We start from the raw sequence: 22297 nt of genomic DNA, 5'->3' as shown, positions 1-22297 counted from the left end.
TAATTTCCTCCTGAGGGCTGCAGCCTTAACAAAATCTCCTCCAAGATTGCCACCCTCCAGAACCTTCCAGACCTGCCGGCCGCAGCCCCAACACCCCAGCATCTGCCTCAAGCTGTCAACGCAGGCCCGGGCCCCAGGAGCTCCATCCAGGCAGGCAGTGGCAGGTGCTCCCGAAGGCGCGGGCAGGGTTTGCCGAAGGCCCTTGGCTGGTGGTGGTGGGAGGCCACCTGCGGATCCAGTAGGCTCCATCCCAGTGTGTGGCGTGCTTGGTGGCAAAGTGCAGACGTGACGGTGATGGCCTCTCGCAGGCACTTACAGGCGGGACATCAGTGGCGTTTCCCGCGCACTTGCTGTGGTTGTTTCCAGCTTATCAGAGGAAGGATTCAGGAGGCAGGAGGTGCGTCCGACCTCAGCCACCTTCAGGTGCATGCCAGCGACTTCTCCGCCCGGGGCCGTGCTGGGCTCCGCCTCGGGACAGGCTGGCATGATGTGTGGTCACACAGACAGGGATCTCCTCTGCGTGCCGGACGCCAGGGCCCTGTGTTTGTGTGAGCACCTGCCCAGCCCGTCCCGGCCTGGCACATGGAAGTGTGGTGCTGGGAAGGAAGGAAGCCCGTGGCTGCTGCAGGCAGGTATGGGAGCCTGGGGGTAGTCGCGGGGGTTCTGTGCCCTCAGCCCGGACTCTCCCCAGACACCCCTGTGGAGCAGCCCCTGTGGGAGTCTCAACCACTGCTGTCTGCAGGTGCATGTCAGTGCCAGGTACTACGGGAGGGTCCTAGAAACCACAGGGTAGATCCCTGACAAGTTGCCCTGCCGTCCATGGCAACCCCCTGGCTGTGTCCGGGTCCTGGAGGTGACTGTACGGGGCTGTGTGGCTGCTGAAGTGGGGTGGCCACTGGGACTGGGCTGGGTGTGCAGGGAGGAGCCGCCCCAGAGCTGTGGCTACAGAGGCTCCGCGCAGGTCCTCTCCTTGGCCATGAGCCACAGCCCAAAGTGGATGAGGACGGGGCTTAGTTTTGATGTGAGGGTCTCTACCATGAGCTCTGCCAGGAACTGAGTGTGATGTACACGTGCCCCCTTTTAAATCAAGGTCAGGCTGGGCCACCGGAGGTGAGGAGCCCTCCTGTGTGCTTCAAGTCTCCAGCTCTCCCTGCACTGGGGGAGGTGGATTTCCCGAGTGACATTTCTGTTTGGCTTCCAGGGGTCTGTGTAGAGGACGCGCTTGCCCTCCTGGGACTCAGGCAGCAGCAGCTGCAGGTTCCTCCCTTGACTGGAGCGTGTGTCCCTCCTCGAGCTGCCCCCACCACTTTCTCCAGGAGGGGCAGGCTGTGTCCCTGCTCCCAGGGAGTGCGCCCTTTGGGGACGGTAAATGTCAGGTGAGCGCAGGCCTGGAGGGGGCCGCGCGGTGCACTCAACCCTGGGGTCAAACGTGGAGCACACGGGCCTTGCACGGCGTGAAGCCGAGACGCCGACGCACCGGGGCCCGACCCCCTTCCCAGGAAATAGCTGAGCCAACACCGGAATATTATTCAGTAAACAAGACAACGCTCCACACTTTCCCTCTGGTAGAAGCCAGCGAAGGCGCCCTGGCACTCACCGCCTGGCACAGGATGGGATACTTGGTGCGGTTGATGCCACCGGCAAACACCGTGAAGGTCAGGGCTGCGTGGAAGCAGAAGTTCAGGAGCGTGTGCCGGCCCCGGCGACTGATGCGGATGGCGCTGTGGGGCAGGAAGGAGGTTTCATGTGAGCAGTGGCTCTGCACAGGGAGGTTTGGAAGGGCCCCCCCTGGGGCGTAGGCTCTGTCCCCTGCACGGGGAGGTGTGGAAGGGCCCCCCTGGGGCGCAAGCTCTGTCCCCGGGAAGTCCGGGCTTTCCGTGGGGTCAGGGGCAGCTGTCCGAGGACCCGGTCAGGGGAGAGCAGACAGGCCGTCCGCGTCTGCCCTGAGTGGTGGCCACTGGAAAGTTCTGCCTTACGTCACCCTGGCACACTGAGGCTGAAAGGGGTTTGCAGAAGCTTGAACAACCTGATCTCTTGGCGGATGAAGACACTGAGGCCCTGAGACTCCAAGACTCGGCCACACACTGTCTCAGAGACAGAGGCCACGGGTGTCCCTCGGAGCAGGCGTCAGGCATATCAGGACGAGACTGTGATTAGACTGGCTCAGCATGACCCTGGCCATAGCCTGGGGCTGAGCCCGCCGTGCCCGCCTGTGGCTGTGACCCTCTCCATGACCACCACCATGTCTGGGGCCCGACTCATCCAGGCTGTGGCCAGCACAGGTATGGCTGCACGGCGGCCACTGTGACTCTAGCCACGGCCTAGCCTCAACCTTTCCCTGTAATCACAGCCACTCTGGTCTAAATGTATTTTATCCCACCCGACAGTTGGTAGGACGGCACTAACCACCAAGCTGATGGTATTCGGAAGCGGGGGCCTCTGGGCATAGCCGTTGTGATGGGATCAAGGACCTCGAGAAAGAGGCCCCGAGAGTGCTTCACCCCCCACAGGCAGGGACACAGGCAGGGACACAGGCAGTGGGCGCCGTCCGTGAGCCTGGAGCCGGCCCTCTCCAGACTCTCCAGACACAGCGTCACGGGTGCCTTGATCTGGGACCTTGGCCTCCAGAACTGAGAAGTCAGTTTCTACCGTCGATGAACCATCAAGGCCCCCGTGTTCTGCCACAGCTGAGATGACAGTTTCAGACCTGCCCAAGCCCCTTCCTGTGATCACAGCCTTGTGTACGCCCAAGTCTCTGATGAGACTGTGGCCCTGGGTGCATCCAAGCTCTGTCCGTGACCAAGGCGACCTTAGCCTCAGACATACCTGAACCCCCGCCCGTGGCTGGCTGTGGACATGCCCACCCTGACTGCGGCTGGACCCCCTCATATTCTTGGTGCCTCTCCGAGGCCCTGCCGGCCATAGTGACCACCCAGGGGAACCTGAGCTTCTCAGGGCGCCTGGACCAGCACTGCACCCACTTCTGGAAGAACGTATTTCACCCAGTTAAGGACACAGGGGATGCCGTCAAGAAGACCCTGACGGAGGCCTGAGTGGATGGGCGTGACTTCCCCGAGCTCCATCCACCCTTCGGCTGTGTGGTGGGCACCAGGCTGCCAAGCAAGTCTGAGCTGGCTAGAGACCTGAGTTGTACCTTCAGGGACTTCTTGCTACATGAGGGGGCAGCGACATTGCCCTTCAGGGACTTGCCTTTGAAGGTAAGAACAGGTTTCTTGGGCACAGTGGGCGCCCTTGCCCATGCCAGGCTCACCTCTGGTGCACGATGTAGGTAATGACGGAGGCCAGGAGGCAGAGCAGCATGACCGCCGTGCACGCGTACACCACGGGGTGCAGGAACTCCCCTGGGTAGCGGGGCAGGGAGAGCACTGTCTTCAGATCCTGAGGAGAAAGCAAAGCAGACGTGTGTGACTGACTGGAGGGATCTGTGGGTGGTGCTGTCCCCTGGGCATCCCCTTGGGGCTCGGCTTCCCCTGCAGCTGCTCCAGGCATTTTTGTGTGGGGTCTCAGGGAGAGGGGCTGCCTGGGGAAGGACGGTCAGGCTGCATCTGGATTCTCAGGGAGCGCACGGGAGGGGCCTCATGTGGCCACCAAGTGACGTCTGGCCACCAAGCGACGTCTGTCCTTGCTTTCCATCGGCTCTGCTGGCCAAAGGCATCCTTGTGTGGCTCTGAGGCCGACTCCTGAGATGGTGTTTCGGCCCACTGATGCCTGCCTCCAGCCTCCTCTCTTCCTGTGGCCTGGGGGTGGCTGGGTGGGGTCTGGATGGGCCTTAAGAGAGGCAGGGAAACCCATGGGATGGCCCCAGCCGCACCGGGAGCCCCACACTCATTGAAACCCTGCTTGTCAACATCTCCCGGGAGGATCCTGTAGGAGCGTCTGTGAGATGCAGAAAGAGTGGAGGCCGTTGGGCACCAACAGACCTGGACTGGAGGGCACCAACTCCACCTGCTTCACTGCCCAAGAAGAGGGTTCAGGGTCAGAGTTCAAAGGGCAATGTGTGTTCTCTGTGGTGGAGTAGACTGGGGGAAAATCGCCCCGGCTGGAAAGGCTTGGAGCTGACGGGGTTTCATCTTTCCTTCATCAGGTGAGTGAGGTGAGCTCACCAGGGAATCACAGAGGGGTGCGCAGGCCGGGGAGGGGGCCTTGGGGCACCAGAATCCAGAAACACGCATGTACAGGCCCAGGAGGGGGCCTCGAGGCACCAGCCTGCACTCAGCTCTGTCTCAGGCTTCCAGCCTCCAGACTGTGGGAAACATGTCTGCTTCAGGGCCCCAGTGTGTGGTGTTTAGTTGTGAACGTCAGGCAGGCGAGTGTGCCCCGCGGAGTGGGTGCCACGTTCCTGTAACAACCCTGTGGGTGGGTCCCAGCAGGGGTGAGGGCTGCAGCCGCCTGGCCCCTCCCCAGCCCCTTGGTGATCGCTGCACCTGTGCCAGGCTCCGGTAGCTCTGACCACGTCGTGGGTGCTGCCCTGGGCATCGGGGCAGGAGGAGGCAGCCGGCTGGGCCTCTGGGACGGCCCCGGCTGAGTGAGGCGGGAAGTGGAGAGGGGCCCCCCCGTACATGAAGGGTCATGGGTGGAGGCAGTGTCACCTGTGTCGGGACGCAGGCAGCCAGCGGCCCGAGAGCTCCTGCTTCCCTCCTGAGGCCACACTTCTTGTCCGTCCAGCCAAGACGAGGCCCTGGCTGGCTAGAGAGTGTCCACCATGGACAGAGGGCGCTCTGGGGAGACAAGGGACGGGCTGGCAATCAAAGTCCGAAATAGGGCCCCTGTCCCAGGGTTTAGGCAGCACTGGCCAGGTGGGCACTGGAGGGCCCTGCATCCTGGGAGGAGGGGCCTGGACCTGTGTGAGGGCGAAGGCGCCTGGGAGAGCAGCTGGTGTCGGTGTGAGGCCGCAGAGCTGGAGTGACAGCAGACACTTTGCTTTCTGGGGAGTGTTTAGAATCTGCCCATTTCTTCCCGGACACCGGGACCCCACAGAGAGAGAGCTCCCTGTGGTTCAGGCTCGGCTTTGAGGCCCACCCTGGACAGAGGCCCCTGAGGGTTTTCGGGAGGGTCAGGGCCCAGGAGAGCCCCACCCTCACTCTGCCGCTCTGTAAAGAGGTGAACTGGGCGGGCCTCTGTCCGGAGTCTCCTGAGTGCCCCAGAGCCTGAAGCGTCAGTCACCTCCTGTGACAGCTGTGGGGTGAGTGTCTGGTCCGCGCTCCAGCTGGGGCTCCTGCTTCCCCAGAGAGCCCAGGGACAGCCTGGCCAGCTGTGGACGTTCCCACATCCCCCCTTGCTGTTCTGGCTGCTGGAGCGCTCGCCATCGGGAGGCGATGCATGGGGGCCCTCGCGTGGCTCGGGCAGTGCCGGGCCGGTTGTCCCACGTTTGCTGGTTTAGTAGGCGCCCGCTTCCTGCCACTTGCAAACAGCTCCAAAGTCACAGAAAAGCACGCTTTCCCGGCCAAATCCCGACATCAGGTTATCCAGTGAGTTCTCTGCTGCTGGGAGGTGGGGAATACCCCATGTGGGTAGAAGAACTTAAGGCTTAACAGGGCGCGAGCGACGCCCGAGATTCTTGTCCCTGGGATTTTTCCACCAGAGTCAATGGCTTTTCCTCCATGACATTGACCCAGGGTCTAAAATAAACATGAACGGTCTACACAGTTCCCACGAGCTGCTGTTGCAAACCCAGATCCGTGAGAGAAGCCAAGAGAGTGGGGTCCACTCCGTGTCCAGCCCTCTCCGAGTCTATCAGGAGCATTTCCTCCATGAGTTGCCTGGAACCAGCACTTCGTTCTCATCTGTTGTGTTGAGTATCCTGGGGTGGTCCGCCCGGGCCCTTACACGTCCCCCCCGGCCTTTCTGGGGCTGCTGTGGCCGCCTTGCGCCTTCCTGCAGGGTTCAGACTCCTGCTCAGCTGCAGGGGCGGGGGCCGGGGGTGGAGCCATGGTGGACGGAGGCGCAGATGGCAGCCGGGACGCCCTGATGTCTGTTGCCTGCCAGCCGCGTCCTGTCCCGCTGCCTCCGTCCCCAGGGCCAGAAGAAGACTTCAGCCTCCTATTTGCGGCTTTTCATCACAGACACAAACCCGTTCGTGTTCAGCCCAGTCAGAGCTGCTTTTCATGCAGGAGGCAAACACGTCAGAGCGTGAGTCCAGGGTGCGGCTGCGCTGGGAGGACGCCGCCCAAGCTCCAGTGACAGCGGGGGTCATGCCGCCTGGCGTGGGGCTTCTCGTCTGAAGGCCAAGATGTGAGGGCTTCACACGGACTGAGGTGGCAAGGGCAGGTGTGGGCTCCCGGAGCTGCCGCGTGAGCTGGAGGCCTGGGCCACGGTCCTCACCTGTGCAGTGATCCGTGGGTCAACAACATGTTTTATAAGAAACAGACATGTGATTTGCTTTGGTTTCTTTTTTTTCTTTTCTTTTCTCCAAATTACAGTTATCAACAGTGCCTTTCTATATTTTCAGAGATGACATTTAAAATTCCAAGTGGGTCACGCGCAGTGGAGACGTGTGTTGTCTTTTAAAGTTTGCACATGCACGGGTTCCTCTTTGCAAGTGTTCCCCGGGCCTGATGGTCTGATCTGTGGCTGAACAGAGCCTGGCTGACAGGGGTGGGCTGATCAGCCCCCGCGAGGCCACAGAAGCAGAGCTCCTGGACCCTCAGCACGGAATGCAGCCAGGCTCCTGGGGGGCGAAGAACGCGGCTCAGAGGACCCACGGGGGCTGGGGAGGGGCGGATGAAGGTGACCCGACCTTCTTGGCCCAGATGAAATGGCCGGAAAACCAGCTTGGTTCTGTGCCTGCAGCATGGCCCAGGTTGCTCTAGAAGCCGGCCAGAGATGTCTCTGCTTCCCCTGGGGAAGGCGGGCTTCCATCTTCCATCCGCCAGCCTCTGAGCCAACAGTCCTGCCAGCGTGTGAGCTCGGTGTGCGGGGGACTCGTGTTCCGGCTTATTTGTGTCTCCTCTTTCTTGAGTCATAACTTCCTCCTCTGTTTCCCCTCATTTTCACTGGAGGTCTCCTCCTTGGTGTGTTCTGCAAATCAAGTGGGTCAGGGTGTTAAAGACAAAAATAAAGGAGGAAAGAGGAGAAGAAAGCAGTCAGTCAAGTTATGTGTGAATTTTCTGGTAAAGACTTAAACTTTCTGCAGCAGCGAGAGGTGGGAAAGTGACCTCTTCAAACCTGGGGGATGCCAGTTGCCTGAAGGAGCCTTCCTTCCTGTGGGTGAGGCGCCCGGGGGCGGGTCCGCAGCTCCGACTGGCTGAGGAACCTTCCTCCCTGCATGGTGAGGCGTCCGGGGCCGGGTCTGCAGCTCCGACTGGCTGAGGAACCTTCCTTCCTGTGGGTGAGGCGTCCGGGGCCGGGTCCGCAGCTCCGACTGGCTGAGGAACCTTCCTCCCTGCATGGTGAGGCGTCCGGGGCCGGGTCCGCAGCTCCGACTGGCTGAGGAACCTTCCTCCCTGCATGGTGAGGCGCCCGGGGGCGGGTCCGCAGCTCCGACTGGCTGAGGAACCTTCCTCCCTGCATGGTGAGGCGTCCGGGGCCGGGTCTGCAGCTCCGACTGGCTGAGGAAGGAACACATATCCTCCTAGGTGCTTCGAGTCCTCCTCCTCCTTCTTCTTCCAGGTTCAGGCTCTTCCTTCCTTCCTTCCTTCCTCCCTCCCTCCCTCCCTCTTTCTCCTTCTTCATTAAGGTGCTTCTTCCTGGTTCTTCCTGGTTCTCTTTCTTGTTTTTTCGGGTTCTCTCTGTTTTACTTCCTGGTTCTGTGCCAACAAAGACTGATTTCCTGAGAGCCTGATGTATTCCCTCGTCTGCCTTTAAAATAATAACTGCCTCTACGGATCTGTCAGCTTTTCACGGATGTGTTCCAGGGGAAAGGCAGAAGGTAGAGGAGAAGAACGTGTTCCTCCAGAACACAGATGACCTGTCGTCGGCGTTACGTTTGTAAGGTGTGTTATGATTTTCTTCTTGGAGGGGTAGACGGGCTAGTGAAGTTTTGAAGAGATTTGGAAAAAAATGTGTTAAAATATCAGACGCCTTCTTTCTAGACTGGTAGTTACTTGTTTAAAGTTCTTAATTTTCGGGAAGATGTGAGGTGGGACGACAAGCTTTCCATCCATGAGATGAAGGAAGTAGACTGTAGCCATTTTTAGTAATTTAGATATTAGACTAAAAAGCAGCCAGCTGAGAACTCAGTACGGCTCTGAAATGTTCGTAAATGTGACGGACCACCGTTACGCCCTGGGAGAGGCCCTGCGTCCCAGGCCCCTCCCGTCTCCTGAACGCCCGTTCCTGGCAGAGGCTGTGGGGTGAAATTGCAGCAGAGATAAACCCACCACAGACGGCTCACGTACTTCCTCAAAACTCAGAGCTCCGGAACTCCCACAACCCGCCTGGGGGCCAGGACCTGATCCTGGTTCTCTTCAGGGTGGACTTTGCGCGGGCCCGCCTTGGGGAGCAGCTGCAGGCTCCTCCTCATTCTCGGCTTCCGAGACTCCCCTTCCTGGGGGGACTGCCAGGAGCCTGGCCTTGACCTTCAGCCTGTCACCCTCCAGTGGGAGGTCTTCACCCTTCAGGTACCCGCCGCGTCTCCTTGGCAGTTTAGAAGGCACCTGTCCTTTCGGAAGGTGGGAAATGAAGTGCTAGACTCAAGGAGCTCCCCCCACACACACCTGGTCTCTAGGGTCCCCCAGTCCAAGCTGGAGCAGGTTAGTCTTGGTCTCTCACTCAATTCACGCATTGGGAACTCGCAGGATGCAGCAAACAGCGCCTCCGATGACCCAGAGTCAGCCCTGAGTTGAGAGCTGGAAGGGGCTCTGTCGAGTCTCCTTTGAGAGCCTCCACCCTACTCACAGGAAGCTGGCAGCTCTCAGGTGACCACACAGAACACAGATGCTGACCAGCAGTGGTGCCACCAGCACGGGGCTGAGCACTGAGGGAGGGTGAGCTCATGCCCCCAGCTGCACCTAAATATTGCAATTGTGGAATGAAAGTAGCCACAAAGGGCCAGACGACATCTTCACACCACACCCCCTCCCACAGCAACCACACACCAGCCCACACCACCCCATCCCACAAAAACCACACTATACCAGCCACACCAGCCAACCCCACAACCACCCTACACCAGCCCACACCACCACAAACCACAGCAACCACAGTATACCAGCCACACTGCCCCTCCCACAGCAACCACACTAAACCAACCCAGACCACCCCATCCCACAGCAACCACACACCAGCCTGCACCACCCCATTCCACAAAAACCACCCTACACCAGCCACACCACCCAACCCTATAACCACACTGCACCAACCCACACCATCCCATCCCACAGCAACTACACTACACCAGCCCATATCACCTCAACCCACAGAAACCACACTACACCAGCCACACCACACACCACACCACATCAGTCATGCCAATCTTATTATTCTGTTTAATTTCTGGCCACAAACAGTGTTACTAGGAGAGCGAGAGTCTGTGCCGAGGGTGAGGCCACCAGACTCCCATCCTCTGAGGGAAATGGTCACAGGGAAGGCAAAAGCTCTGCAGCTGTATCTAATTCCAAAGACTGACAGTTGGCTCTCCTCGTGAACAACTGTTCTCCGGGTTAAGTGTGAGGACTGCAGGTTACAGGGTGCAAAGGGACACCTATTCCATCTCTCAGCTGGAACTTAAGTCCTGGCGGCACCCCTTGCGGAGACAGAGGCAAGTTCACGTTTGCTTTTGCTTGTTAACAGTGGTGACGGAGACACAGCTTGCAGAAGGAGGTGCCCCAGCTTTAACCGCTGGGTACGTGGCCTGCAGGTCCTCCAGAGGGGAGCAAACTGTCCATCCTGTAGAGCACCGTGGGCCGACAAACCAGCCTTTCGGGAGGACGGCCTGGGCCAGCCAACCTGCTGGACAGCAGCTCAGAATCCATGGCTGGCTCATGCCTTCGTGCATGGCCAGGAGCGATGCCACCAAAGAATCTGACCTGTGACCTGTGCCCTATGCCCTTACACTTGGGAGCTCAGCAGTCAACTTGCCCCTGGCAGGGGTCAGGAGTACCCCTGAGCACAGCAATGGGACAGGCAGAGTCAGGGCCACCCTGCCCTGGCCATGGCCTCCAGGCTTTCTTCCCAAGACCCCACGGCCATGGGGTGAGCCTGCCCAGGTATCTATACTGTGAACTTGGAGACACATGCAGAAAAGTGCTGTACCAGGTTGACGTAGCACAGGAGGGCAACGCCACCCACTTTCTGTCCCTTTCAGAGATTCTCTCAGGTGCAAATGTTACTTGTTGTGAATAAAAACCCAGTGAGCTGCTGAAATGCCACACTATCCAGGCAGATCGAACTCAACAGGCTTTCACAGTCTTGGGTAAGCAGGAGCTCTGGGCTGCCAGGCCGGCTGGGACCGGGTGGCCCTGGGCCGAGGAGGTGGTAGCAGGAAGCTCTACCAGGAGCCCGGAGCTGAGAGGACACTGCACGAACAGGCTCAGCCTGTGACGGAAGAGTGCCCTTCTTGGATTGGGGAGGCCCCTGCACAGTTTTTCGTAGAAGGAACAAGGGTTAGAGAGGAGGAGGCGAGGAAGGGGATGAGACGGATTCCCGGGCTACAGCAGCACCCTCATCTTCAGAAGCCCTTCTCCATTCACTGTCCTCTGTCAATGACAGCTTTCCATTTTGCAAATAAGGGCCTGAATTTGAGGCTGAAAAGCCACAGATTCTGCCAACCGGGAGGCCTAGGGGCTGGGCTGGGTGTGGCACCTGTGGGACAACAGCAATGGTTCCTGAGGCTGGTGGGAGCCCGGGGGTGGGCAGGAGCCCTGGGGCCGGCCTGTTGCCCCCTGAGGTGCTGCCGGTGCTGGACACGCAACCTTGTCAGGTGTCTGAAAGGTAAGTGCGGAGGCCTCAGCCAGCCTCAGGGTGAAGCAGCCGCTGGAAGATGATACTGAATGTTGGCAAAGGCATCTCTCTTGCTTGGACATTTTGAATGGAACAAGAAGAAAATGAACAAGTGACTCAGACGGATGGCTCCTTACACAGGGAACACTGGGTCTGCTCCGAGGCACGCCAGCCAGAGTCTGTGGCAGCCGCACATTCTGGGGCCATCAGCATTCTCTGCACGTGCCCTGGGTCCCCACCGCCTGTCAGCTGCCCCTTACCAGCACACACAAAGCATTGTGCACTCAGCTGTCAGCCCTTCCGGAGCCCAGACCTTCAGCAACTGCAGCAAAAGCTTGCTGGAGCCTCAGGGAGGGACTCAGGATGGGTCCCGCTTGCCGCTCCAGCCAGCTGCCAGCCACCAGCCCCTTCCCGGTGAAACACCCTTCCCGTGCCTGTCGTGTGTGCGGCCGCCTTCTCTCCGCCACAGCCTCCACTGAAGCCCACCTACGTCTGTCCCCACTGCCTTTCATCAACTTTCTGATGGGAAGGGGCTGGCATGGTGGCGTGGGGGAGGCCTGGTGACCAGGCTGGAGGGGCCTGGGGTGGCAGGGACCTCAGCCCAGGCACAGACCAGGTTTTCACAGGGCACGGATGCCCGCTCTGCGGGAGGGACGTCACCTCCATTGATTAAATGATTCGACATTGCTGTATGCCTGCAACTCATTAGTATGACCAGCACCCAGCCCCCGGAGCAGAGGCGCCAAGACACGCGGCCTGTCTCCGGCCCCCACCGCATAGAGCCTCCCACCCCGGCACTGAGCCCGGACGGAAGCCCGGTCACCAGCTCACGACTCCACAACTTTTCCAGCCTGGGAGTCCTTGAACGGGCGGAGCCCCCCCAGCGGCCCAGCCCCAGCTGCAGGACCCCCGGGACCCCCGTACTCACCATGAGCGCTGCAAAGTTACCGAAGCGTGAGCGCCGCTGGAGGAGGCGTCCAGGGGGAGGCGATCAGGTCGCGCCCTGCTCCCCGCCAGCCTCCATGGCCTCCGGAAGGTCAAAGTCCCAGACGGCGGCCAGGAGGTCGCGCTCCCGGGCCCGGGCCTCAGGGTGACCGTGGCGGGGGGGGCGCAGTCCCGGAGCTGCTCCCATCTGCAAAGACAGCGGCGGTCAGCGGGGCGGGAGGAGGGTCCCCGCGGAGGGCAGCTCGCAGCCCCGACCCCGCCGGCGAGCAGCCGCGGCCCCTGTCGCCCCCTCCCCTCCGCGGGCGGCCCGGGGCTGCGCCTGGGGCTGGTGGAGGCGGTGCCGGTGGGACCGGGGGGAGGCGGGGGGCTCGGACCGAACGTGCCAGCGGCAGATGCGTCTCCTGCTCCATGTTTCAAAATCGATCTGCGCCCCACTCCCGGCTCCGGAGCCAAACTCAGCCGTCTGGGGCTGCACAAAGCCAGAGGCGCGCGAGGCGTTGGCACCGGGAACGGGCACCGAGTGACCCGCCCGCCCCAGTCCGGCCGCGGCGCCTGCTCTGCCTGGATGTGGCTCGAGCTGCGGCCGGGCGCGCGGGGCGGGGGCCCTGGATTATCCGCTGCTCCTCCCGCCCCAGCGGAGCCGAAAGTTACTCGGAGCCTCTTTCCCCGCGGCCGGCGTCACCCCGGGCGGGAGCGTTTCTGCAGAGCCACGGCCGCGCGCGTCCCTCCCGCCGCCCAGACCCGCGCCCAGACCCTCTCGTCCTTCCCACCTGCTGTGGCCTAAGCGGCTGCCGGGGCGGCCGGGCCGCGCTCCTGGAGACGGACGCGCCGCGCTCCCCCCGCCGGGGACCCGCTCTCCATTCGCGAGGGCAGCGGCCGAGCTGGGAGCGAGTTATCAACAGATTGCGGGGCTGCGGCGCCGGCCGGTGAGTCACCGCCCCGCGCACGGGCGGCCCCGGCCCGGCCAGCAGCGCCGCCGCCTCTGCGAGTACCTCCCTCGGCGACAGGGGGGACCCAGGGCCGGAGGCAGGCGCGTAACCATGGGGACCGGGGCGGGCGATGGCGGCGGGCGGGCTCCTGCCGCAGGGCGGGGATGGCTCTTCCAGCCGGGCGGCCGCCGTCACACTGCAGAGCGCATTTAAAGAGACACCCGGCTCCGCGCTCGCGCCCCAGCACCGGACCCTCGCCTGAAAACGCCGGGGGGCGGACTGCACGACCCTGTGTTATTCCCAAAGGAGATCTCCATCCGTGGAGAAGCTGCAAGAACAGAACTATACACAAGAAAATGAATTTGGACGGAATTTTCCATCCTTTATTAACATTCTCGAGTCCAGATATGTCAGAACCGAGGTGCACCTGTCCTGAACCCGTCTGAGTGTGAGTCAGCAGGGCAGACACAGCCGGTGTAGACAGACAGGGCCCGTGGCTGTGCAGAAAGCGTCCCTGTCCCTCCACCCCAACCCTCCTGCATCCTAGGCCACAGAGCCGGGCACCTAGAGCCAAGGTGAGTGTGGAGGCTGGGGTGCCAGGGGCTGAACAGCCCAGCCTCACCCGCAGCAAGGTGTGGGCTCTGTGCACAGCCCGCAGGCCCCTATCCTGCCCCCAGGGACCTCCTACCCGACAAGGTGGGTCCAAGTGCACTCCAGTTTTCGTCGCAAGATCAGTTTTCTGGGGCACATGCTGGCCTGGTGGCAACCTCAGCAAGAGTCTCAGGAACTGCCCTCAGTGATCCCACTCCTCCTCCACCTGTTCCCTCCTTGGCCCTGGGTGACCCCATACCCCCGCCACTCGTACCCTCCTTGGCCCTGGGTGACCCCACTCCTCCTCCATCTGTTCCCTCCTTGGCCCTGGGTGACCCCACACCCCCTCCACCTGTTCCCTCCTTGGCCCTGGGTGACCCCACTCCTCCTCCACCTGTTCCCTCCTTGGCCCTGGGTGACCCCACTCCCCCTCCACCTATTCCGTCCTTGGCCTCCACTCTTGCATGGCTGCTTCTGCCCCAGGTTCTCTGGCACTGGCACCTGTTCAGGGGATCCCCAGGCCCTGCTGCCATGGATTTTGAGGGGCCTGAAGGATGTACTAGTGGGGGGTTGTCATGAAGACTCACAGAGGCAGAATTAGATGCAGGGGTGACAGAATTCCGCTTCCCTTAGGGCCTCACTCCCCCCCATCTAGCTGGTGTCCCCAGAGCCCCTCTGTGGGGACACTGTGATGGGCCCTGAACTCTAGCTGAGGGACACAGGATCCAGGCGGGCAATGGTCCAGTTCCCAGTTGGAGACGCTCCAGGCACCCCAGACCCTGGCCGCCCTGACTCCCTGGACACTGTTCCCCCTTGGAGCCTCAGAGCCCCCTGGTAACCCTTGGGTGATGGTCCTGGACAAGAGGGCTGGGAAGGGGCCGGCAGCAAGGGGAGGATTCTGCCCCCAGCGCCCCCAGGCCAGGGGTCTCCATGACATCTTACTCCTGCACCCAGCAGCTCCCACCACAGAGACTGCTCCAGGTGAGGGGTACCAAGTTGAGCACACGTCAACCTGTCTTCCCGGGGGCTCCTGGCACATCACGGTTGGGGCCCAGCGGAGGCCCCGGCTGGTGTGGGGGCCCTGGCTTGTTTCTCTCCCTGCACATGGACTTGAGCCCTGCCCTGAGTCCCATGGGGGCTTTGCGGGGGAACTTCTCGAAGGTGCTGTGGAGGCAGAGGGAGGTGGTGGAGCCAGCCAGGCTCTGGGAGGCCCTAGAGAAGCTCCCACTACCCCTCTCAGTCCCAGCTGGTTTTGGGCCCTGGGCTGGGCCCCCACAGGCTCCAAAGGGAAAGATTGTCCAAGGGAAAGCCCTGAAGGCCCCTGGTATCTGGGTAGGATGCACAGAAGGTTACCAGGTGCTGTGGGGGCCCTGGGGTACGGCACTTGAGGCAGACAGGTCCACTGGCTTGTGAATGTCCCCTGCCCCTGTACGTGGTGGTTGGGACCGGGGAGGGCTCCCCCCCATTCCACACCCAGTGCTAACCTGGGTGAAGGAGAGGGATCCCCGGGGAGCTGGCACTGGCACGTGTCCCAGAGCTGCCCTCGGGCAGAGTCTGTGGGGCTCAGTCTTGTGAGGGGTGGGGGCGCTGGGCATCTCTTGCCCACTCACAGCTGCCCCCGGGGCCCCTCCCCCGCTGCTCTGCCAGCCCTTCCCTGGAGCTGCCCTTGGAAGGCACCTGCTTCAGGTCTCATCTCTGGGGTGGTGCTGGGGACCGGGCACTGTCTCCTGAGCAGTCCCACATGGTAGCCTTGGTGGCACGCCTGTGGATGGGGAAACCGAGGCACGGACAGTCACGTGCTCTTCCAGTCTTGTGCTCTTCCAGTTGCTGGTTAGACCCCACTTGCAGTTGTGCGTTCCAGAAGTCTCCGGGCGCCGTGCAGCGGGATAAGGAGCTGCCGCCCTGGAGGATCATGCAGGCCTCTGGGCGGCATTCAGAAGGTGAGCCGGCGACCGCCTGCCCTACAGCCCGGGGACGTCAGCACTTGCCCTGTCCCCAGATGTCACGGCCCCTGGCCCCCAGCCCTCGGCCCTCCGCCCTCTCTCTGCTGGCTGTTCATCAGCAAAGCCTCTACTTTCTGTACTGCGGGGTTGGCCGTGGCACTGGCTGGCCACAGGGCCCACTTTTCCAGTCCTGGCCGGAGGGAAGCATCTTGTCCATGTTGCAGGCACACGGGTGAGGTGCCGCCTGCCTTCCTGACTCTTACCTCCCCAATAAAGGAAAACAAAAGAAAAAAGATAGAAAAGACCAGGAAATGGAAATAAGGCAAAGAAGAATGAAATTTAAAACCCTAACAAACCCAAACAATGCTATTTCAAAATGTAAGTCCATGACGAGTCTCGTGGTGAAAAAGATGGAATTCCTAGCCAGGAAAATGCCCCATGCTTGCCTCGTGGGTGTAGGTGCTCACCACGGCAGTCTATTTACGTGTTTATTAAGGTGTCTCACCAGGTATCGCCTGGATTCCACCAGAGTTGCAGAGCTGGAGGATACGTTCCTGTTTACATGATACATAGTTACATAGGTGAAGAGCTTTACTGCGAGGAGTCGAGGAGTCCGTGAGGGACTCACTCCGTGAGGGACGCAGGCAGGAGCTGCTGTTGCTGCCCCAGGCATGGTTCCTTCCTCCTCAGGGAGGCTCAGCTCCCTGCTGCAGCCAGGTGGGCCCACGCAGGCCTCCTTGGCCTACAGCGCAGACGGCCAAGTGCTGGTCATGGTCACCGTGCCTACACCACCCCTTTCTCAGCAGCAACTCCACGAGTGCTCGACAGAAAACTGCGGACAGCAGCCTTGCCAAGCGGACGCCCGGGGCTGGCCACTGCAGCCCCTCCAGCTGCGTTCTCCATCAGGGCAGCCTCCTCCCGGCTTCAGCACTGCGGGCAGCACACCAGCGAGGGGTGTGCCACGAAGCGTCACCCACAGACGTGCCACGAAGGGTTATTCTTCTTTTGACTTTTTCTGATGGTTTAAAACTGTAAGAACACGCAACTCACAGTCCACACGGAAGCAGGCATGTGGCTCCTGCCTCACTGTGGGAGGAAACATGTTCTCAGAAGAAATGGCCGAGTTTGCAGAGGGGTTTGCGGAGGGCCAGGCAGTCTGAACGCAGCCCAGCTGGCCTTGGTGGAGGTGGGGCTGGCACGGGGGGGGCAGTTCTTCCTGATACAAATCCTAACGCCTTCAACACTAACCTTCCAAAGAAACAGCTGCTGGGCGTCGCCCTGACAGCACTGAGAACCCCACTTCTGAGGCGACTCTCGAGGGCTTTGTCATTTACTTGGCACCCGAGGCCCCAGCTCACAGGTCTCGGGTGCACGGGACCCTCCAGCCCTTCCCACTGCTCTGCGATTCTGCCTACCTTCCGGAAAGGTCAGTTTGGGGTTCCATTAACGGGGGAACCTGGCCCCATTAACTGGGGAGGCCACTTGGACCTCCTCCGAAACGCTGGGGCTGGGGCCGAAACCTTGCCTCCCCCCAGGAGCCTTCGGCCCTCTTAGTAGCGGACGTGGGCTTCCTTCCGCTGAGGGGATCTCCTGGTGGACACAAGATGTGGGGCGCCCGTGGGTGGCCGCCTGCTCCTGCCACAGTCCCACCTCGGGGCCTGAGCTGCGGCTACTGCCTCTGTAGGGAAGGAACAGTGGGGGCTGGGCCCACCCCTACCCAGAGAGAGTGGGCCGTGTTGCCTGCAAGGCCTCAGCCAGGGGACCACGCTTCTCCGCATCCTGTGGCTTTGGGATCTGCAGGCTGTTTGTGGGAGAGCAGGAAACAGTCCCAGGGATGACGCTGCCTCATGCAGGGTAACAGAGCTGGAGGTCAGGCTGACGCAGAAGGCTCAGGATGGTGACGGGTGCCTTCCCTGGCCAGGCGTGAGCCCCCAGCCCTGCCTTCCCTCACTGGGGGTGAGCCCCTCCCCAGCCCCGCCTTCCCTCGCCTGGGGTGAGCCCCTAGCCCTGCCTTCCCTCGCCAGGCACCAGGCGTGAGCGTCCAGCCCCGCCTTCCCTCGCCTGGGGTGAGCCCCCACCCCTGCCTTCCCTCGCCAGGCGTGAGCGTCCAGCCCCGTCTTCCCTCGCCGGGGGTGAGCCCCTCCCCAGACCCCGAGTTTGGAGGGGCCGTGGCTGCCAGGGACTTGCGTGGGGAGCTCGCTGTCATTACTGAACTCTGGAGCAACAATGGCCTCATGTCACTGGTGTCTCGGGCAGGACCTGCCGCTTTTTGGAGCACTTTTGAGAGAGTGTTCGTTTCCAGCCATTTGGTGGGGACTCTGAGAGCCTGAACTTAGAAGCCCACTGAGAGGGGAAATGGCGGCCTTCGGCGGGGGGAAGCCTGGCCGCGGAGCGCAGGACCCATGGCCACCATCCTCCGGAGACAGCGCGCAGCAGCCGCCACTCACCGAGCGGAATTAAAAACGGCTCTCTGGTTGCCACGGCAACCAGCGGTCTCCCCCCAGCGTCAATTTGAATTTGTGCAGACCATTCCTAGCCAAGATTCAAGCCAACAGATTCGTGCTTACCCTGAGGTGAAGCCTCGTTTGAGAACCAAATAATAAAATTAACAAACCTAAAATCTTCTCGCTGCTGCTGCCTCTTTAGTAAGCACTCAGCAGAGCCCCCGAGAGCACGCAGGGCGAGCACAGTCTCCCTCGGAGGCAGGAGGCCCTGGGGAACCTCACATGGCTCCACTGACCACCACGTGTGGCGAACAGGCCCTTTGGCACTTGTGGGCCCCTGCAGAATGAGCCCCTCTGGTGGGTTTTACGTTGGAAGGCCTCACTGCGCAGGGCCTGCATCCAAGGTGCCTCGGCCAGGCCTCTGTGTCCAGTGCAAGGCCCTGGCACACGCATCCAGGCTTGCAGGGTTCCATCAGCCTGTACTGTGGGGCGGACTCTGAGGGTCAGGGTTCCAGCTGTGTGAAGGGTGTGTGCGCTGTCTCAGCATCCTATGCCTACCTCAGGCCAAGGCTGTGGGGTCTCGTAGGCCTCTACCCACTGGGCCTCAGGTACCTTCTCCTCCTTGGAAAAGGCATAAAGGCCTCCCTTCTCCAAGCTGTGAACCTTGGTTTTGCTGAAGGCTTGTGGAGAGTATTGAAAGAAGGCAGGAGTAGGCTTTGAGTGGGTGTTCATGGGAAGGGAGGCCCTACGCAGAGCCCCGATCCTACAAGCTCCTGGGGTCCCTGGTGTGGCCTGGGGCCCCCACAGCTCCTGTTGGCTCCTGCTGGTGGCCCTGGAGGAGTCACGTGGCCTCCTCGCTCACTGAACCCACCCAGGACCCAGGCAGAGAGCACCTGGGGCAGTCTGGGATCAGGTGGGGCGGGCTGGATGGGTGTCGGATTCTGCTCATTCTGCAGACCAGGGGAGCCACGCAGGTGTCGGGGGTGGGGGGTGTGAGGGGCAGGTGTGCACTTGGCTGCTGGGGCAACGGCTGTGCTGCAGCTTTGCTCACACTCTGGGGGCAGCAGCCCTCACCCATTCTCCCCACGGCCCCACAGGCCCCACCCCAGACGTGGCTTTCTGACGTCCTCAGCTGCACGTTGATGGATAAAACCTTTGCAGCCCAGGAGCTCCCCCGGCCTCTGTCTGGACACTTGAGTGGGGGAAGGGAGCGGATGTGACCAGGCCACAGTAGTTGGGAACCCACAGTGTCCCTGCCTGCCAGTGGCTGTGCCAGGCACAAAATCCTCGCGTAGAGCTGCATCCGAGCGCGGCCCCTGCTGCCGGCTGCCTGGTGCGCGGGTTTGGTTATAGCGCCTGGTGCTGCTGAGGAAGCTCTGTCTCCAGGGGTCCTGCCAGAGGGCGTGTTGATAATGAGAACATAGCTTCTGTGGGCGGACGACCTCGGGGGGCCACCAGCACGCAGCCTGCCCTCCTGGTGCTCTCCTCCACCCCTGACGGCCCTGGACTCACAGGGGCAGCCCTGGTGAGGCCCGAGCCCTCTACAAGGAGTTGGGGTTCAGCAGACCAAGGAGGGCTTCCCATCAGTGCACCCCAAGCACTGTGGCTGCTCCAGGCAGGCTGAGGAGTGTTCGACGTGAGTCTCTGTTCACCCCTCCCAGGGCTGACACGCGGCCTGGGCACCCGGCCACAGACGTGGGGTGAGGACGCTTCCCATGAACTGCCGCAGAAACCGTCACACCCAGCCTGGAACTGTAATGAGGGCTCATCACAGAGAGTGATGAGAGACACCGACGAGTCGCAGGCCCGACCTTAACAGCAACACGCACGCGCTCCTGCCCCTTAACGTCCACAAAGTCGGACGGCGAAGCCCACAGCCACCAGATGCCGTCTTCGCCAAGATGCGGGAGCACCCTGAGACCCCTGATTTCATGCGGATGATTCCTTCCGGGCTCAGAAGTTAACATGGGTCCTCGGGAAGCTTTGTAAACATGGGGCTTTTACATCCAGGTCTGCGGCTCCGGCTTTCCTGCGTCAGAGCGGTGCTGCCCGCCCAGCAGGCTCCAAGACCGTCTACCCTGATCTCAACATGGGACGTGTCCGCGGCTCTGGTTTCCCTGTGCCAGAGCTGCGCGTCCCACCCAGCTGACTCCCGGGTCTACCCTGATCTCAACGTGGGATAAAGGCTGAAACAGGACCAGCCAAGTGTCCAGATGGTTTTACATTTTAGAGACAATTCCAGTTTCCAGACCTGAATAATCAGCCACACGACCTGCTTTTCACAACAGCCTCCAGCCCTGGGGGTCGGGAGCCACCTCTGGTGGTCCCTCCAGGGCCGAGTCCACAGTTGAGGTCTTCCCAGGAGTGGGGGTGACTCTGGGGCCTTTCTTGGCCCCGTCCCTGCTCTGTCAGGGCTGGGACGCCGTCCCCTTCTGGCCAGCCATCCCTGGGCCATGGTCACAGGGAGGACGGGGGCCCAGCCCCCACCGTGACCCTCTGGATCCTGCTTAGGCGAAAGGGCAGGTCCAGTGAGGAGAAAGCAGGTGGCCCCACAATACTGCTCTGAACCACCAAGGAAGGACCAAGCATGCTTTCCCTCCCAACCACCCCCTCGCCTGCCTCCAGCTCACCCACAGGACCTCACTGTCCTGACAGTCATGAAGCCTTCCCTGCCTCACCCACAGCCCTGGAGTGTCTTCTAGGGTTAGCCCGGGTGCTGTCCCTGGAGCGTCTGGCCTGGAGGACTCTGAACAGGCCCATGGTGCAGCCAGCCCCTCCCTGGGGACCAGAGCCGGCCGTGGCTCGGGAGCTGTCCCTGGCGTTCCCTGGAGTAGGCCTGGTCCCTGCAGTCCTGCCCACCTGATGGCCCAGCCTTTGTCCAGCTCAAGCCCCGGCCCTTCCGTGGGACCTGCTCCGTCTGACCACACCTGCCGCCTGGTGCTGCCTGGCCCTGCCTGGGTCGGCCGTGCTCCCCTCCACGGCTGGCCCAGCTGCCTTAGCCTGGTTCCTGCCAAGGCTCTGGCAACTGGGCCAAAGCAATTTTACCAAATTAGATGTGGTTGGAAGCACGTCGTTCCACCTGGCAATTTTGTTAAAATAATTATTTGTTTGAAAATTAATATTCCCGAGTCGCTGGTTTTTCTAGGATTAGCAGTTTTGGCACACTGTGGGGCAGTTTTTCAGTTCTTTATGTCTTCAGACATTGCTTTCTCTCCTTTCAAAATATCTTTGAGCCTAAAAATAATCTTTTCATTTAAAAGTTTCTAATAATCTTTGAGCCAGTGATTCCTGCTTTGAGCTGTTGGTAATAGCCAAAGCCCAGAACAAGCTAATACCTGAAGCGGGGGTGGGTTGCAGGGACTCATGCCCTCCGTGGGGACCTCTCCCCGCATTGTGGAAAGGAGAGAAGCCGGTGACTCGCAGAGCCGTGGACAGATGGTTGCAGCACGTGCCTGGGGTCTTGACGGCGTTCGTCAGAGCCTCACAAGCCCCTCTCCCCAAACAAGACTCCCGTACAAGCAGCAAGTGGACCTTCCCGGACTGGGCTGGGTGAGGGGCACCACTGGGAGGCCCTGCCCTCAGGAACCACTCTGGGGGGTGATAAGCACTTGAACCGTGGGTAGTGCACTTGCATCCGTGGGTAGTGGCTGGTGCCACAGAGACAAGGAGACTGGGCCAGGGGCCCTGGGGGCTGGTGATGAGATGGCAGCTCCATCTGGGCTGGGCAGGTGGCCACGGCAGCACAGGCATCCTCCCTGGAAGATGTGGAGACTTTGGGAGCCACATCGTCACCCAGGAGGCAGGGGAACCCCCAGGGCCTGAGACACGGGCACTGGCGCACGTGGCCACAGAGCCCGGCTCCTAAAGGTGCCACCCGGAAGCAAACAGCCCTGCTGGCAAGCGGTTGGTTTCAGGTGCATCACATCCTCCCCAGAAGCTGGCATGTTTATGTATTTTGGAAGTCTATGAATACTAAAATCCTCATTAATTTCAAAACACAGTTCACAAACTCCAAATATTTGACCAGTGCGTCCATATGCTCAGCCATCTTCACAGCCAGAGCAGCTGGCGGGAGACTCAGAGGATGAGGCGTGAGGTGGAGGCAGAGCCGGAGGCGAAGGCCTGTCCACGGTGCCCGGTTTCACCTGCCCTGCAAGGGCTGTGGGCTTGAGGACCCGGAGGGGTGAGCGAGGTGCAGGGACGCGGCTGAGAGGGCGTGAGGCGTCCCCGTGTCCCTCAGATGTGGTGGATCCTGCTCAGATCCGGCCCCTGGCCCGCAGCCCACGCGCCCAGCATTGCCGCGTCCTCCTCCTGGACCCCGTGGCCTGCTGTGCCTGCATCTGCAGGATCTGCGCTGTGGGGGGTCTGCTCCTGTCTGCCCCTCACCTGCCCCACACCCTGAGAGTGCCCGGGGTGGGGGAAGAAGGGTCCAAGGCTGCCTGGCACGTCAGGAATGGTGTCCAGGCCAGGTCCAGACCTCTGGCCTGTGATGCTGGGGGAGCAAGGGGCGGGCACAGCCCTGGATGGAGAAAAGGCTGCATCTTCC

The 22297-nt window shown here is 61.3% G+C and overlaps 1 protein-coding gene and 1 pseudogene across 1 annotated transcript in view; one reads left to right on the top strand and one right to left on the bottom strand.

Moving 5' to 3' along the window:
- Nucleotides 1–3965, bottom strand: part of ADGRA1 (adhesion G protein-coupled receptor A1) — a 31335-nt gene extending 27370 nt beyond the window's left edge. The window contains exons 1-3 of the mRNA XM_030941384.1: nt 3942–3965; nt 3272–3399; nt 1598–1721 (exon numbers count right to left, since the gene is read on the bottom strand). Of these exons, the coding sequence (XP_030797244.1) occupies nt 1598–1721; nt 3272–3321 (174 nt within the window). The 5' untranslated portion in view covers nt 3322–3399; nt 3942–3965. The remainder of the gene's footprint in view (nt 1–1597; nt 1722–3271; nt 3400–3941) is intronic.
- A 9025-nt stretch (nt 3966–12990) lies between these two features.
- LOC115900305 lies at nt 12991–14939 on the top strand (annotated as a pseudogene).
- Nucleotides 14940–22297: the final 7358 nt, after the last annotated feature.

Source organism: Rhinopithecus roxellana, chromosome 11 (assembly GCF_007565055.1).
Source record: "Rhinopithecus roxellana isolate Shanxi Qingling chromosome 11, ASM756505v1, whole genome shotgun sequence".
Lineage (NCBI taxonomy): Eukaryota > Metazoa > Chordata > Mammalia > Primates > Cercopithecidae > Rhinopithecus > Rhinopithecus roxellana.
Note: the sequence above shows the minus strand (reverse complement) of the source record. Positions and strands in the feature narration are given on the sequence as shown.